This window comes from Podarcis filfolensis (genome assembly GCF_964270895.1).
Source record: "Podarcis filfolensis genome assembly, chromosome: 3".
Taxonomy (NCBI): Eukaryota; Metazoa; Chordata; class Lepidosauria; order Squamata; family Lacertidae; genus Podarcis; species Podarcis filfolensis.
This window is the reverse complement of record NC_139606.1, coordinates 66,743,485-66,759,298: the sequence shown is the minus strand read 5'-3', so window position 1 is coordinate 66,759,298 and position 15,814 is coordinate 66,743,485. Positions and strand designations below refer to the sequence as shown.

General features: G+C 42.3%; 1 protein-coding gene and 1 long non-coding RNA gene across 18 annotated transcripts in view; one reads left to right on the top strand and one right to left on the bottom strand.

Annotated features, from left to right (window-relative positions):
- The window catches only part of LOC310760089, a 112,195-nt gene extending 111,094 nt beyond the window's left edge, over positions 1-1,101 (top strand). For 4 of the 5 annotated variants that reach the window (XR_014546754.1, XR_014546755.1, XR_014546757.1 and 1 more), the window contains 2 exons: positions 276-455; positions 781-1,101. This is a non-coding gene — a long non-coding RNA (uncharacterized lncRNA). The remainder of the gene's footprint in view (positions 1-275; positions 456-780) is intronic. The other variant, XR_014546756.1, reaches the window with a different exon arrangement.
- ESR1 (estrogen receptor 1) overlaps positions 1-15,814 on the bottom strand; it is a 214,765-nt gene that overhangs the window by 88,215 nt on the left and 110,736 nt on the right. For 6 of the 13 annotated variants that reach the window (XM_083607966.1, XM_083607967.1, XM_083607964.1 and 3 more), the window contains 2 exons: positions 6,484-6,555; positions 2,583-2,773 (listed from right to left, as the gene is read on the bottom strand). In XM_083607966.1, coding sequence (XP_083464092.1) covers positions 2,583-2,773; positions 6,484-6,555 — 263 coding nt within the window. Of the gene's footprint in view, positions 1-2,582; positions 2,774-4,075; positions 4,246-6,483; positions 6,556-8,467; positions 8,565-8,595; positions 8,617-15,814 lie in introns of those variants that run through there. The other 7 variants (XM_083607959.1, XM_083607969.1, XM_083607970.1 and 4 more) reach the window with 4 other exon arrangements.

Below are 15,814 nucleotides of genomic sequence, written 5' to 3'. Positions count from 1 at the left end.
CTAAACTGTACCAAAAAGCAACTGTATTTTATAACACTGATTATTAAATATTAAATGCTTTAAGCTCTTTTGTGGTATTTTTAGCTGTGCTCTTTAAAGTTGACTGAAGGGATCCGAAAAAGGTTGATTGGCTTTTGTATGTTCTGTGTGCTCTGAGTTGCACCAGTGTAAGCTAGTTGGGTTTTTTTACTTGACTCAATGTAGAACCCCAGTGTAATAATGCTAAGAGCTGCCCAAGCTAAAGTAGAATTAAATTATGCCGCTTCTCTTTACAGCACAAATATGTTCTGTCAAATGTTACATTATCTCCAGGATTTGGCAGCAGCCCCTGCAGATGTTGAGTCAGGAGTGGGTGCAGCTTGTTATGCCCTTGGGCCTTTACCTTTTCTCTACTGTCGACTTCCACCCCCACATGTTCATCTCTCCTTATTTAAAAAGGGAATGGACCCACTCAGGTGAACCTATTTTCCAGTTGGATTTGCATGTGCATGTTTTCCCCTCCCCTGCTCACTGATTGAGCAATCACTTCAACTAACTTGCTAACACAATGCCAGCAGGATGATTTGAAATAATTTAAAATCATGCCATTACAGGGTTTTCCTTCCTTAACATATACCACCATAGAACTGTGTTCAGACCTTAAGGGCCAGTCTGTATATTGCATGCAGACACATGTATGTATTTCTTCCTCCAACATTTTATTCTCTTAAATGAGAATCCAAGTTTTTAGCTCTGTTCCTTGCCTTCTGGCTATTTTTCTGACACATCTTCCATTTGCAGGTTGAAAAGCAGCTCGATGAAGAAGACAGAAACAGTTAAGGAGCCTCTCTCCCATGCCTGCTATACTTTCACTGAAATCTCAGAAGATGCTTTTGAATAAATACAGAAATGATAAAATGTGGCTTACAATATAGCATTTCACTTGTCCCTAACCCCAATTATTGTAAGTGTTTGGTGAGAAAAAGCTTAACATTTGTTCAGCAACCACCAAGGCTCTGTCTCTCTGTGCACCTGCCTTTGTCATAGTGACTTTCAGTTGGGATAATTCTCAAGGTTCAAGGTGTTTAAGACTTTGTAGATAATAAGCCCATTGAAAATGAACCATGTACTCTGCAATCATTCTCTAGGCCTCCTACAACTAGTCCTTCATTTTGGCAGTCCTTCCCCCACACTCCCCAAAATCTCATAGTTGTGTGAACAAATGACATAAGAACTACATTGCACTCCATACCCTAAAGAATGCTGCATAAATTATAAACACGCACAGTTCTACTACAGCCGTAGTAAGATCTTATGAGAGATAGTTTTCCAGGTGTATGCATTTATTTATTTTTTTGAGAGGGGCGGGTTCCAGAACTGTAAAGTACTATAGCAGGGTCTTGGTTCCATTCAATTTTCCTTGTTTGTATGTGCCTGTTGTTTTTTATCACAAAAGTGTGTTTTTATCACAATAGCCAGAAAAATGTTCTTGAACCAAGCAGAGTGTGATGAAGCAGCACTGCTGAATACATGGGAATTGGGGTGGGGGGTGGGGAGGTCCTGGAAACTACAGGCCACTCAGCTTAACATCTGTTCCAGGAAAACTGTTGGAAAGCATTGTAAAATAAAATTATCAACTACAAGTCTTCCTGAAGCAGAACCAGCATGTCTTCTGCAAGGGGAAGCCCTGTCTCAGTAATCTATTTGAAAGTTTCAGCAAGCATATAGATAAAGGTGATCCATTTGACATTTTGTAATTAGGCTTTCAAAAAGATTCTGACCAAGTACCTCACCAAAGACTCCTGAATAAGCTTAGCAGACAGTAGCAACAAATGGGCAGTTCTCCCAATGGACGGGTGCAGAAAGTGATGTTCCCTGCTCAATATGGGAATCTGTGCTTTTTAACTTGCTTTTAAATGATTTAGAGTTGGGAGTAAAAAGTGAGGTAACCTAGTTTGCTGATGATACCAAATTGTTCAAGGTGGCTAAAACAAAAAGAGATCTCTCCAAACGGGCTGCCCACAGGCATCTAACTGGCCACTGTGAGAACTGGATTCTGGACTAGATGGGCCATTGGCCTGATCCAGCAGGCATGTCATATGTGTACCAAACAAATCAAAATCATCTGATGGTGAACATGCTGGGGGTGTCCACTCCCACCCCCACTTTTTTCTTTATTTTTGTTCTGGGCTTCAAATGCAATTTAGCTCCCGAAATGTAGCTTAGAATTATCAAACTTATAATTTACAAAGCTTATTTTCACAATTTTACAGGTACAGTCATACCTCGGGTTACAGATGCTTCAGGTTGCGGGTTTTTTGGGTTATGGATGCGCCGAAACCTGGAAGTACCAGAATGGGTTACTTCCGGGTTTCGGTGGTCGCACATGCACAGAAGCGCTAAATCGCACTTTGCACATGCACAGAAGCGCCGAATTGCAACCCGCACGTGCGCAGATGCAGCACTGCGGGTTGCGAATGTGCCTCCCGCACGGATCACATTCACAACTCAAGCGTCCACTGTACAGTCTTTTCTCTGATACATTGCATAATTATTTGATTACAACAAGTCATGTATTTGCTAAGTAGCAACAATGTTATTACCTTGAATACTTCTCTTGAAGAAGGCTTTGCATCCCTCGCAGGACCATACGCCATAATGGTAACCTGAAGCATAGTCATTGCACACTGCACAGTAGCGGGTCTCCTTGGTGGATTCCATGGACGAGCTTCCCTTTTCGTTGCCACCGACCATTCGCTCTCTGCCACCATGACGCCTGTTATCTGAGCCTGGCCTGTAAAACGAACATTGAAAGAGCTCATTGACCTTGATGATGTTGTCACACATCTCATAATTACCTGTTTGATTTACCAAGATAATAATGTTTGGCAATTATTTAAGATAAAATATCAAATTCATTAGGTGTGACATCCAATTCAAAAATTAGACCAGCACCTTGTCCTGAGAAAAGTAACAGAGCAACTCTTTGGTAACTGTATGGAGCAACTTTCCCTCTCCCAGGATGCTGCAGAAATATCTAGCTGTTGCTTCCCTACAGAGTCACAGCATTGCGGCCAAATTGGCTGCTTCAAGGAAAGCTTTCTGTACTCCACATTCACATGTTGCAGCCTGCTTCTACCCACTGCACTACTTCTTTATTTGCTGGATATAACATGTTCAATAGTGCAGTAAGTAGCCTGACTGCTTCAACATGTGGTATGGGAAGACTTTCCCAGATGCAAATGTTATGGCAGCATCCTAGTGTTTACAAGAAGTAGGACCACTGCTAGGCACTCAGGTAGTGGTAGCTCAGCTATTTCATAGAGCCACTTTTTGTGCTTGTGTTTCCTAAAAACTTGTGTTTCCTAAAAAGAGCAAGAAGGATTGCACTTTATCAACTTTTGCCATTTTGCACCAAAATATATTTTTACTGATATGTTGATTTTCTACAGCAACTGTTTTAGCTGTAGAAGAATATTAACCTAAAAGAAAGCAGTGGATTCAGATTGAACTGTGATGGCTAAATGTACTGACTGTTCTCCAAAATTTTAAAGCAATTCTTCCCAGGATTAAGCTAAACCAGAATGCTTGGGGGGCAATAGCAGTTCTGCTGGATCAGAGTGAAGAAGTGGAGAACTAGTGGGTCTCTTGATGCTGTTTGACTACAGCTCCCATCATTTTTGACCACTAGCCATTGTGACAAGTTGAAGGGCCACCAGGATCTTCATCCTAGCCAAGCATCCATCTAGTCCAAGATCCCATTTCCTAGTTGCCAAACAGATGCTTCTGGGAAGCCCAAAGTTGGTAACATTCAACCAACCACACGCAGAGAGAGTTTTTACTTGCTTTGAGTAAGCAAGATTGGAGTTTTCAAGAAAAGCTGGGCAGCATGCAAGTCCAATACACAATTAATATTTGCCCAGATGTTTGTTTGTTTGTTTGTTTGTTTGTTTGTTTGTTTGTAGTGGTGGTAATTTGCATTTTAAGCTTTCCCCGTTCAAAATATGATGCTTTCTCTACCCACAAGCAGAGGGAGGTTTAGGGTAGTTTCCCCACACTGGGCATCAAGCAGAGAGGGTGCTCAGCAAGCACTTGCCTGGCTACAGGAAGGAAGCATGAGAACTCTGACAGGGTCCTAGAGTCTTCTTGCTTCCTTCTGAAAGGCTAGTTAGTGCTTTCCAGCTCTGGGAAGGAGATGAGAGGGATCTAGGACCCTGCCAGAGCACTCATATGTCCTTCCTAAAGGCTGGCATGTCATGAGGGCTGGACTGGGAATACCAAAGTTTGGCCTTGCTCAAGGTGTCATAGTACCATAATCTGCCCCTGCCACAAGAGACGCATGATCACAATAGCTCCCCCCCTGCTCTTGTCTCCCAGCAACTGACACTCAAGTGTCATACTTCCTCTAGGCAATGAAATCCCATCTTTTTTGAAATCATGGCTAAGAAGTGGGAGAGACCTATCATCATCAATCCACCCAGTGCACATCAATTCCACAAATTAATGATGTATTGTGTGACAGAGTATTTGGTGATAACCAACACTGCATGAGTGTAAGACAGGCTCATGCAACAAATGTGTCATGAGCCTCATAACTCTGTTGGGATTGGGTTGGCAGGCTCCAATTCCGGAGGAAGAAACTGGCAGGGGCGGGCTGATAGGAGGGAATCAGGGGGGAAAGGGATCTCTCCAGTGTCTTTTGACTCTAGCCACTTCAGAAGAGGGAGTAAGGATGCTAGTTCCTCCCACCCTGATCCCAGCAGAGCAGTGGCAGCTGGGGAGGTCTGTGGGTAGCTGCAGGAGGTGGCGGGATCTGCTCATCAGCCTGAACAAAACTAGGAGCTTCCTCTGCAGATAGGAGCAGACTCATATGCCCCAGGAGAGTGCTCCTTTGCAATCCTGACATTCTCACAAAGAAGTGAGTCCTAAAAGTGAGCACACCACACCTTGCCTTTAATAGCTTGGTTGGTAGGTCATGGAAACTGTTGGGACATCTTAGTTGCTTCTGCCTAGTCCTGAATGTCTTGTTTGGTTCCTGAACATTTAAACTGTGACTCCTGAGCTCTTTAAAGCTGATATCATGTGCAGAAATGTGGGAAACATATTTCAGTTGAGTTTTCTAGCCCATGATATTGGAGCTTAATGGAAACGCTTCAGTGCCTCCAGTTTCCTACTATTCAGGTTTTTTGTGGATTGCCATTTGCTCCAGATTCAGCTCTAAAGAGCGGGTTTTCACGGGGAAAGCTCTGGAGCAAAAAAATTGGCACTCTGACATGGAGCTTTAATGCACAGAAGAAAGGTAAGTGTGGATAAGCCCTAAATGTTACAAGTAAGAAAGAGTAATGAAAACTGGAACTATGATGCCTAATAGCTCTGGGATATGCCTCTGTATTTCGGTACTATTTTACCAAATTATTCTGTTGAGCCCTCTGTCTCTCAAGACAGATAGATGCCAGTGGGGAAGTGGAGCAGTCTACACCAAATTAAAAGCAAAAGATGCCAGACTATGCACCATGATCTTGAATCTGCAACAACAACTATTTTATTTAATTATTTAAAGTCTGTAATTTGCATTAGCATTTTGGTGGATTTGCTTCTTTGCACCCACTTCATTTTTCATCCCAGAAAAAAATGCATAAATGTATTCATCCATTTAAAGATTGAGTAAATAGCTGAGAAGAGCAATAGGTTAATTAGAGCAAAGCCTCGATTTAATCCATGCACCCACAATCATTTGTTTTGAAAAGTTATTATTTAACTTGTCTAGTAGGTCACACCCCAGCAGCAATTACATTTCTTAGAATGTAGATCTTAGAATCAAGTGCTTTTTTGGTAAAATATGAGTGGCCCTTGATTTCTTTTCTGTATTTTGTTGCTGCTGGTTATCAAAGAGAACTTCCCATGCAAGCACAATGCAATCTTGTTGAAAGAAGCTACGCCCAGTACCACAAAAATGCTATAGGACAGTTCCAGGTTTTGTGCAGGGTGGATATTACACACACGGGGGGGAGGGGAGGGGGAGAGGGAGAGAGAGAGAGAGAGCACCTACAATGCAGGGGTGGGGAACCTTTGGCCTTCAAAATGTTAAACAACAACTCAGCCCCAGCAAGCATGGACCAGAGGTTCCCCACACCTGCTACAATGTATGAGTTTTCAAAGTCACTCTATTAAAAGTAAATTTTCCCATTTATGTGAATAAAAGATGCACCTTTAAGTGACTTTGTTTCAATGTAGGACTATAAAATAGTGCTAGACAGAAACACTTGGCCTAGACCTTTCTTTGACATTTCAACAGTGGGTCAAAAATGCCCCTCTGGAAATTACCTTTAAAGATTACATTTAAAGGGGGTGGGGGAATTCCCTTTCATTCAGATTTTTGTTTGTTTATTGTTGCCACTTTAAGCATTCGTTTTTATTTGGGACAGAATGTGGCGTGAGACTGAGGCAGTGGGGATGCAACTCTCAGGACTCCCCCACGGCCACACCCCTTCCTGAGCCACACACCTCATCAGCTCTGCTTTGCACTCTCCTTGAGCGTTCTTGCCCGGTTTAACCCTCGTAATGCTTCTTGGTTGCCTAGATGGATGAAAGAGTGAAGTGTAAGGGTAGAGAAACTAGCCTACTGTACAAAGATAAAACTTGCTTCTGTTGCATCACCCACTTTTGCCCCTGGCATGTGCCCTCCCATTCTAGAAGGTTGGCCCAAAGGGAATACGGCACTTGATCTGGAAAAAGGCTCTCCATGAAGTAGGGCATAGGACCTAGTGGGGTTATGCTGAAGGCTTCAGGGAAAACGAGTTTTGAGGAGGGACTGCAATGAAATAAAAGAGGTGCCATCACACATGAGGTAGTTCCAAGCATGTGGAACAGCAAGTGAGAACTGGGTGTACCACAAATATCATCTCTTTGTCTAAAGAAAACCGCCAATCCATTTTTTTTCAGGTGCTAAAACTCTTCTTTTAAGTCTGCCAAGAACAGATAACCCTCAGAGAGCAGCTAGCCTGGAGGCTTAGGGAATCTGAAATAATCAGAAGTAGACACAATGTTCATCCAGTGAGATAAATGCCCTTAGCATCCTCCTATCCATCTGTAGTATTCACTTTCACTTCCTGTACTGTTTACTCATTAACCTCAAACCAGCCCTTCAATCGGTTTCCTTCATTTTCTATTGATTTTTCTTCCCATTTTCAGTCTTTCTACACTTTCTCTATTCCCTTACTTTCACTTTATTTGCATAGCAAATCTTTCTCTTTGCAAAAACAGCACATAAATGGTTACAAGAGCAGAACATTTGAAATCCTAGGCACAAACAATGCTCATGAAATCCATCTCTAAAATAACTATCATTGCAGTGCCTTTTCTTGTGTCGGTCACCCACAAAAGGTCATTTGAAGTACAGGCTTCAGAATGATTCCTGCCAATGCATAAATGTGAATATTTTGTCAGAATGATCACCCATACAACTTTTCAAAGGGTGATATAGTATTATTTCTCTTTTATAATAGAAGCTCCAAAAGCATTTAACAGAAAAACACTTGCAGTTCACAGGACTGGTATTTGATAAGCTGACTATTCCCAATTACATACTTCCATGTGTAGACACAATAGCCCATTTATAACTGCAAAAACATCCTATGCTTGTAACTTGAGGCTTTTTGGGTAACCTTCGCCTTGTGTTACTAAAAAGATGGGCTCCAGTTGCTTTAATAACCAGCAAGGACACCATAAACAGTTTTATCAGTCTAACCAACAGCTTGAATGTCATCCAGTAACTGGTTTCCAGCTGGTGCAGAAAATGAAAAATAGATGCAATTTGTTTCTGGTTTACTAGCACAGAACACCATTTAATAATGAACAAATTTATTTGCCACCAAAGGCATTCTTTGGTATAGTTTCAAGCCTTAAGCTACTTGTGGAGTGTCCTGTAGTAATCTAACACTGGGATGACAAAATTACAGATAATTTTCGCAAAAACAAGTGACAGCTGCTAGTTTGCCTGTGGCTCCAACTAGCAGACAGCTGCTAGTTTGAGCCGCAGGCTTCCCTGTTAAGAAACATTAATGTTTTTTGTACTCTTGACAAGCAATAAAACCAAACACCATTCCTAGACTTAATTGTTGCAGACACGTACCAAAAACGTCTGCGCATGAATCAGAAAACCAAAACCAAACAAAGCTTACAATCTGTGGTTCAGATGTATTCAGTACCGTATTCCCTTTTGACTTAAGCTTCAGTAGCTCCCTGTATCCCTTGAAGCGTTCAGTGGTCTAGCAAGTTCCTTTGCCTACAGTTATTGTGACCAAACAAGGCACTGGAAAGCAACTGAAGGCTGTGGGTCCCAGATGTCAAAAAGTAGAAATATGTCAGTGTTTTTCCCAAATTCATTTTAGTCAAGTTCGGCAGGGAGTGGGAGAGGGTTCTTCTAATAACAAAATAAAATGAGGACATGGTGTAAGGCAAAGGATGACTTCAAAGCAACAAGAACTACCTGTTGAGGATGAGGGACAATAAAATGTAGTGTGCCCTCCAGCTTCAGACTGAGAAGCTTCTGGGGCCCCAGGACCACCTGTTGCTTCCAAGGGGCACGAAAGATGCAACTGCAGTCAAGATGCTTACTGATGTAGTGAATTTAAGAGGGTAGGGAGGACATGGGAGCTGCAACTGTGCAGGCTCTGTTTTAATCATCCATTCAGCACAGCCCATGATACCTAATGGAAGGCAGATATCAGAGTAGTGTGGTTTGAATCAGGTGAGGGCATCTCCTTTAAAGGCCAATTATAATTCTAGAATCCCGGCTGATAATGAAATGATTCCTTCACTGCAGGAGCTTGGACTAGATGACCCTTGGGATCCCTTCCAACTCTACAGTTCTATGATTCTATTATACTTCCATGCATTACTGAAAAGCAGGAAGAGGAAGTCAAACAATTTGTGCTTTCTATTACCTTATCTTATTTACAGTGTAACATTCCAAAAGGATTTCATACAGTGAGTAGAGGAATTCTGACTGGCTAGGCAGCAGCAGGTATGATGGAGCAGCATAGTCACAGCTGCATCTGGGACAAACAAACTCTGCTTGGCATGGCATGGCATAGCATAGCAGTTTGGCCCAAATTGGCAGCAGTGTGGCCAGCACAGGAGTCCATGTATCCTAGACCCTACTACTTCCACCCCCAGAATGTCCCATTTGGGGACGCTTCATAAGCAACCACCAGTGAGAATCTTGCCAGTGGTACCTCCACACACCTGCACTTTTGGTGGGCAGAGCAGGGCACTCAATGACACCAGCATCATTCTGCAAGTAGAGGGGGGTGGAGCTCTCCTTTCAGATATTTATAGTCTAAGTTGTTTATAGCTTTGAACACTAATGTGCGGACCTGAAAATGAACTGACAATCAATTAGGGGAAACTGTTTGCAAAGCAATGTGTATATTAGGAAAAAGTGCATACCCATACATGAACAGGAGGAGAAATGTACACTTAAAATGCTGACAAGTCTAAACAACAACAATAACAACAACAAATTGATATGGTGAACTGAATACTAGGAATGAGAAACTGAGAGAATTGCCAATTCACTGCCAAAATTCTAATTGATAAAACTGACAATCCATCTGCCCCTTTACCTGTACACTTGAGGATGGGGCAAGCGAAAATGAGAGATGCAGCAAGATGAAAACAACCCATAGCTAGAAAGAGCCAGCCTCCTAGTTCCTTCCACCAGTGAACAAACTGTCCCTGAAGTACCCTGAAGAGCTGGTGGAATCCCTGCCTGACAACCTTCAAATCACCGATTCAAGGTCTGCTGCAGGATTCCATTCTGACACCCAGGACACAGAGTGAGTTTGCAGACTTGATATGTTTGAATAGATGTAACTTATTATTTACCCTGGAAGATAGAGTTATCCCTATGAAGATCAACAAACTGCAGGAAGAAGGTTAATTCTGAGTCCTGGGAAACAGTCAGTTGCACAACGTAGTAGAACAACTACCTGAAGTGAACTGAGTGGACTCTAAACCAAAGTATTCACCTTCTGCAACAGAGTCAGAATTAGCATTCATTAACTAGCAACATAATTTATTCGTGTTTACTCATAAATAAGTCCCACCGTGCTCTGCAAGCTCAGGTCAGTATGCATGATTGCAGCCTAAAGCAGGAATAGGCAAACTTGGCCTTCCAGATGTTTTGGGATTACAACTCCCATCATCCCTGACCACTGGTCCTATTAGCTAGGGATGATGGGAGTTGTAGTCCCAAAACATCTGGAGGGCCGAGTTTGCCTATGCCTGGCCTAAAGCATTCATACATCATAATCTTATTAAAGACTTATATCAAGAAAATGGACACTTATCGGGGGGGGGTGTAAAACCACTGACCTCACACTTTTACAAGCAACCTCTGCCCTTTCCAAAGTACTGCAAACTTGCCAAAATTTCTGAAGCCTGGACTGAGGCTCACAAATCACTGAAACCTTAAACCAAACGACCAGGGCTGACATTTACAGAGTTGAATTAATCATTTACTGTGGGATTGGCCTGTCATCTGAAGTGAATTAATACAATATAGGATGTAGATTCCATGCTGACACAAAAAAGGTTTCTAATAGACAATTTGGACACAATCAAATGTTTCATAAAGCAAAGAGACATCTTTACGAAGTGCTTTTGCAACAAAAGACACAGTGATTATGTAAAAGTGGAAACTGGCAAATAAGTTAAATGCATAGAATGATAATGCAAGATTTGGCCAAACTTTTAGGAGAAAATAATAGAAAAGACTTTGAAAGTATTCACTCGGAAAGTTTGGAGCTCAAATCACTGATATTGTCTTTACAAGGACTAAGAGACATCAAATTAATATGGACCTTGGGAAAGCCAGTTAATCTCTTTGAATTGTCCAGCTTTCTAATTGTATGTGTAGGAATTAGTAACGTGGACTGAGGAACAATTGATATATCTATGTCACAAAAGTATTTATCCTTACTTTCAAAGTCCATAATGGCCTTCCCACCATCTTATGCCTCTGCTCTTAGGAGGGCTCACATGAACCCCTCTGCACATTGAAAGAATGTGCACAGGAAGTCACAGTATTGCACATTATTGCTCTGCCTGCCATCGCCACATTCCACTGTTGCCTCCACATTCGGCGGACATTGGAAGGTGTTCTATACATGCACACAGGCAGAGTTCTTCAACATGAAGAGGAACACTATATGGGCAGGGGCATAACTTCAACTCTACTTGAAAACATCTATATGTGCACACAACTCCTTTTGAAACGCAGTAAATGCCCAGACACCGGGAAAGTGTGGTGGTATATGTTTGGGTGCCTCTTATCACTGCCAAACTAAGCATGAGGGTTCATAAGGTGCGAGCCATCTTTACCCTAATTGAACATTAGCTCCCCGCTCCCAAAAAAGAAAAAGAAAAAAAAGAGATTGGGGCTGGGTCATGTGCTTCCTGGATCACATCAGAACCCTGGGTTGGTATGTTTGTGCATACATGCATAGCCCCCAAATCTACAAATTACACTATCCATTTTAAAATCACAATATATAGGGAAGCATAAAAGAACTAATAGAGAAAAATGATGTGTGGACAGTTCAGTATAAATCCACCACTAACACAATCAATCAATCAATCAATTAATTTTGTATACCTTCCTTCATCTGGGGAGGGCGGGATATACTGCATTTTTCGCCCTATAGGACGCACTTTTTCCCCTCCAAAAATGAAGGTGAAATGTGTGTGCGTCCTATGGGGCGAGTGCAGGCTTTCGCTGAAGTCTGGAGAGCGAGAGGGGTCGGTGCGCACCGACCCCTCTCGCTCTCCAGGCTTCAGGAAGCTCTGCGCAACCCTACGGAGACCGGCGCACCGGTCTCCCAAGGGTTGCGCATAGCTGCCTGCACTCCCGGCTTCCCGCAGCTCTGCGCAACCCTAGGGAGCCCGGTGCAAAGCCGCGCAGGGCTCCCAAAGTTTGCGCAGAGCTATCTGCATTCCGAAGCTTGGGGCGCGCTGAAGAGCGCGCCCGGGCTTCGTGCAGCTCTCCGTAAGCCTCGGGAGACCGGCGCGGCTCCCTAGGCTTGCAGATAGCAGGCTGTTCTGGGGGCTGGGGTCGGGGGAAGCTCGGGCTTCCCCTGCACCAGCCCCGTGCCTGGGGGGGAAATAATTTTTTTTCTTTATTCCCCCCCCCCAAAAAAAAACCCTAAGTGCGCCCTATGGGGCGAAAAAATACGGTAAGTAAAAATTTATTATTTCTTATTATTATCTAACATCTCAGGGCAGATCACAGCATAAAATACAGACGAAAACCATTAAGTATATAATAAAAACAAGAACAAGAACAAAACAATAACCCCTCCTCCTGTACACAGATTTAAAAGGACATAGACTGTTAATAAGGCCTGATTGAAGAGGAACATTTTCACCTGGCACCTAAATATGTATAATGAAGGCACCAGACAAGCCTCCCTGGGGAGAACATTCCACAGAAAGTGAACCACTACTGAAAAGGCCCATTTCCATGTTGCCATCTTCTGAACATCACATGGAGGAGGGACATTAAGAAGGGTTTCAGATGATGATCACAGTCTGGGTTGGTTTATATGGAGAGGGGCAGTCCTTGAGGTACTGTGGTCCTGAATTGTTTAAGTCCTTATAAATCAAAGACATGTTGCAGAACACACATACACAAAACCACCAGTCTGGAGGAGCTCACAGTTATTAAGGAACTCAGCTAATGATAGTTCCCAACTATACAGGTAGAAGGTTGGTTGTTAACTCAGTTTTCCAATTTTAGCCTATAAATTTCATTGTTTAATGTCTTAACCTGTATATTAAGGTACTTTTATAGCTCTAAGCTCTAAACTCTAAACAAGGTAATGTCTTGATAATATAAATGTTTTAAGTCTTTTGTATTAATCCAGCGTATTTTCTTTTAATTGTTGAATGATCCTGAGTACATTGCAGCAGCCTTTGGCTATGTGCAATAAAACTGACTGACTGAACTCAGTTTTCCAATGTTGTTTTTACCTCTATCTTTAAAGAATTAAATATAGAAACATCATGTACCATGCTTTGGTAGGTTGATGGTTTTATAATAGTCTAGGATGTTCAGTTGATGTTTCATTGCTAACTAATGTTCCTCTGATTGCTGGGAAACTTCCAATTTTAGGATCATAATTCCCACCAGAGCTTAGGAAATTGATACCTTCCAGCTAACAGAAAAGGGCAGAGATACAGTCTGGAATTGGCTGCAGTTTGTATTGGGGAGAGAGAGATGTGGGTTGACTGAAGATAAAATAACTGGGCTGCAGCTAACTGACTAGAAAACTGAGGCAAGGTTGGTGCATTCTCCCCAAAGTCTCTATTTGTAGACACATTCAAACATGCACAGGCGACAGCTGCAAAGTCCTGTCCTCTCAGGAGCATCACTAGAGCCCACCACGAATTCCAGGGCAAAAGTCTAAAGCAGGGAGCCATTTCCACCCATGGAGACCCCCTGTATGATTTAGATGGCTGTGGTAGAATTACTGTAGAATTGCGAAACAATAATCACACAAAAGGAAGAACACTCTTTGGGTCTGTTAAATCACTGTACCTAACTGGCCACTAAAGCCATTATCTTCCAAAGAAACTTGCCTGACCAGTTCAGCAGCTCTTCTACTAGATTCTACGCAGGCCTAGAAGGAACCCAGAGTATATACCCGCTACAAACTCCTAACAATACTTTAACTAATAGTAGTCCTGTTCAGCAAGGATTCACGTCCTATGAATTTACAAAGTACATCAAACAAAAACAGAGTGAAGTGAAACAAGAAGGAATCAATGCAAAACCCAAACAAAACACTGCATGAATTTGATTTTGGACTTTACATCTTTTCGCCACAGGACAAACGGGCACAGGGCAAAGGGCTAATGAAGCCTGCTACTCGTTCCACTCCCAGTCTCAGCCTCTGAGGCTTCTTTTCAAATAAACAAACAGCCTGTTGGCAGAGAGATAGGACTGTATGTCACATCTAGTTTGGCCCTGAAACAGACAGTTGTTGAAATGCTTCTGTGGTCTGTTGAATGCCACAGAAATGTTGAATGAACTCCTGCTGGCTCATAAATGCAGGAAAAACTAGGGCTAGGCATTTCCTGCAGCTCCAATATTGATACATTACTTTCCCATTCTATGTGAAACCAGTACAACTTGAACTGAAAAGCTAGTGTATGAGTTGCATTTTGTCAGTCTGTCAGAATCTCATTTCCTCAGAATTCCACATATAGTATACTCAGTTATACTTTCATTCTTCTAGGTGGCTTACATAATGGCTTATTACTTGCAGAACTGCCAAAAAAATAAAACCACACCATTTCTGTTGCCATACTGCTATCTCTACTACTCTCTCTTTGCTTATATGAGCAGTCTCAATATTTCTATTTCTGCCTCTTTTTCAACTATTATCATTTAATATAATAATTATCATCACCATCATCACAATACTATACTGCTCTTAAATTGCTGGTGGAGGAGTGTGTGGTGAGAAATAAAAAGATGCCTCCTTCATGCTCACCAGAAGTGTGCCCAGAAAACAGAAAGTGAGGAGGCTGCAGTTGGAAAACACCACAGGAAATAAGACAGTGAGAATAGCCATCATAGCCAAACTTGTCCCATCTGCAGACTGTTCTTGTCTCACCTGTGAATGATGAGCACTGGTAATGTTAGTAGGGTGCCATCACTAAAAATGATGAAACAGAAGTAACATGAAACCACTGTGTGGGGTTATTCAGAGGTTCTGAAGCAATATGCTGAAGACACACAGCTCTTTAAACCTGCACGTGCGGCAGTGATGTGCTGAACCAATGTTTTGCCTCAGTAATGGACTGGATGAGAGCCAACAAACTGAAGTTCGACCCAGATAAGACTGAAGCACTGTTAATGGCCAGATTGCTCACTAGCACATGATGATTTGGGCATATTACACCAATCCTGGCCCGACTGCACTGGCTGCCGATTAGTTTCCATGCTCAATTCAAAGTGTTGGTTGTGACCTATAGAGTCTTAAATGGCTTAGGACCACAATACCTCAAGGATCGCCCTCTCCTCATATGAACCGACCTGGACCCTGCAATCATATCTGATGCCCTTCTTTGTGCCTCCCCCACAAGAGGTCCAGAAGGTGGCAACATAGGAACGGGCCTTTTCTGAGGTAGCTCCCTGTTTGTGGATTGCTCTCCTCAAGAAGACTTGCCTGGAACCTTCATTACATATCTTTAGGCACCAGGTGAAAATGTTTCTCTTCAGATAGGCATTTGGCTGGGGAGGGGAGCATTATTGGTTTGCTTTTGCTTTATTATGCATTTTATGTTTCCATTTTGTGAACCGCCCTGTGATCTTCAGGCGAAGGGCAATATGTATGTATGTATGTATATATGTATGTATGTAGATAAATAAATAGAACAGTGATGTGTCAGTTCCCCGTATTATATTGGTGCAGCTGGTTATACTGTACCTGCCTAAGTACAGAACCTTACACTTGTCCCTTTTGACATTGATTTCATTCATTTTGGCCCAGCCTTCCCTTCCTTAACTTGGAAAAATCACATTATGGTTTTTCAGTTTGTGAATGAGGACCCACATGAAGTTGTCTGTACCACATTACATGTCTCTGAGAAGACCACAAGCAAGCATGCTTTTGATTGTCATGAACTACTCTGATTGGACATTTATGAAGAAGACTAATGGAAACCAGTAAACAACATTTGGTACATGATCATAATTCCGTGTACATAATTCTCTGCAACTGCCACTTTTCAGCTGTTACTGAATATAGCAGTCAAGAAGCTAGTA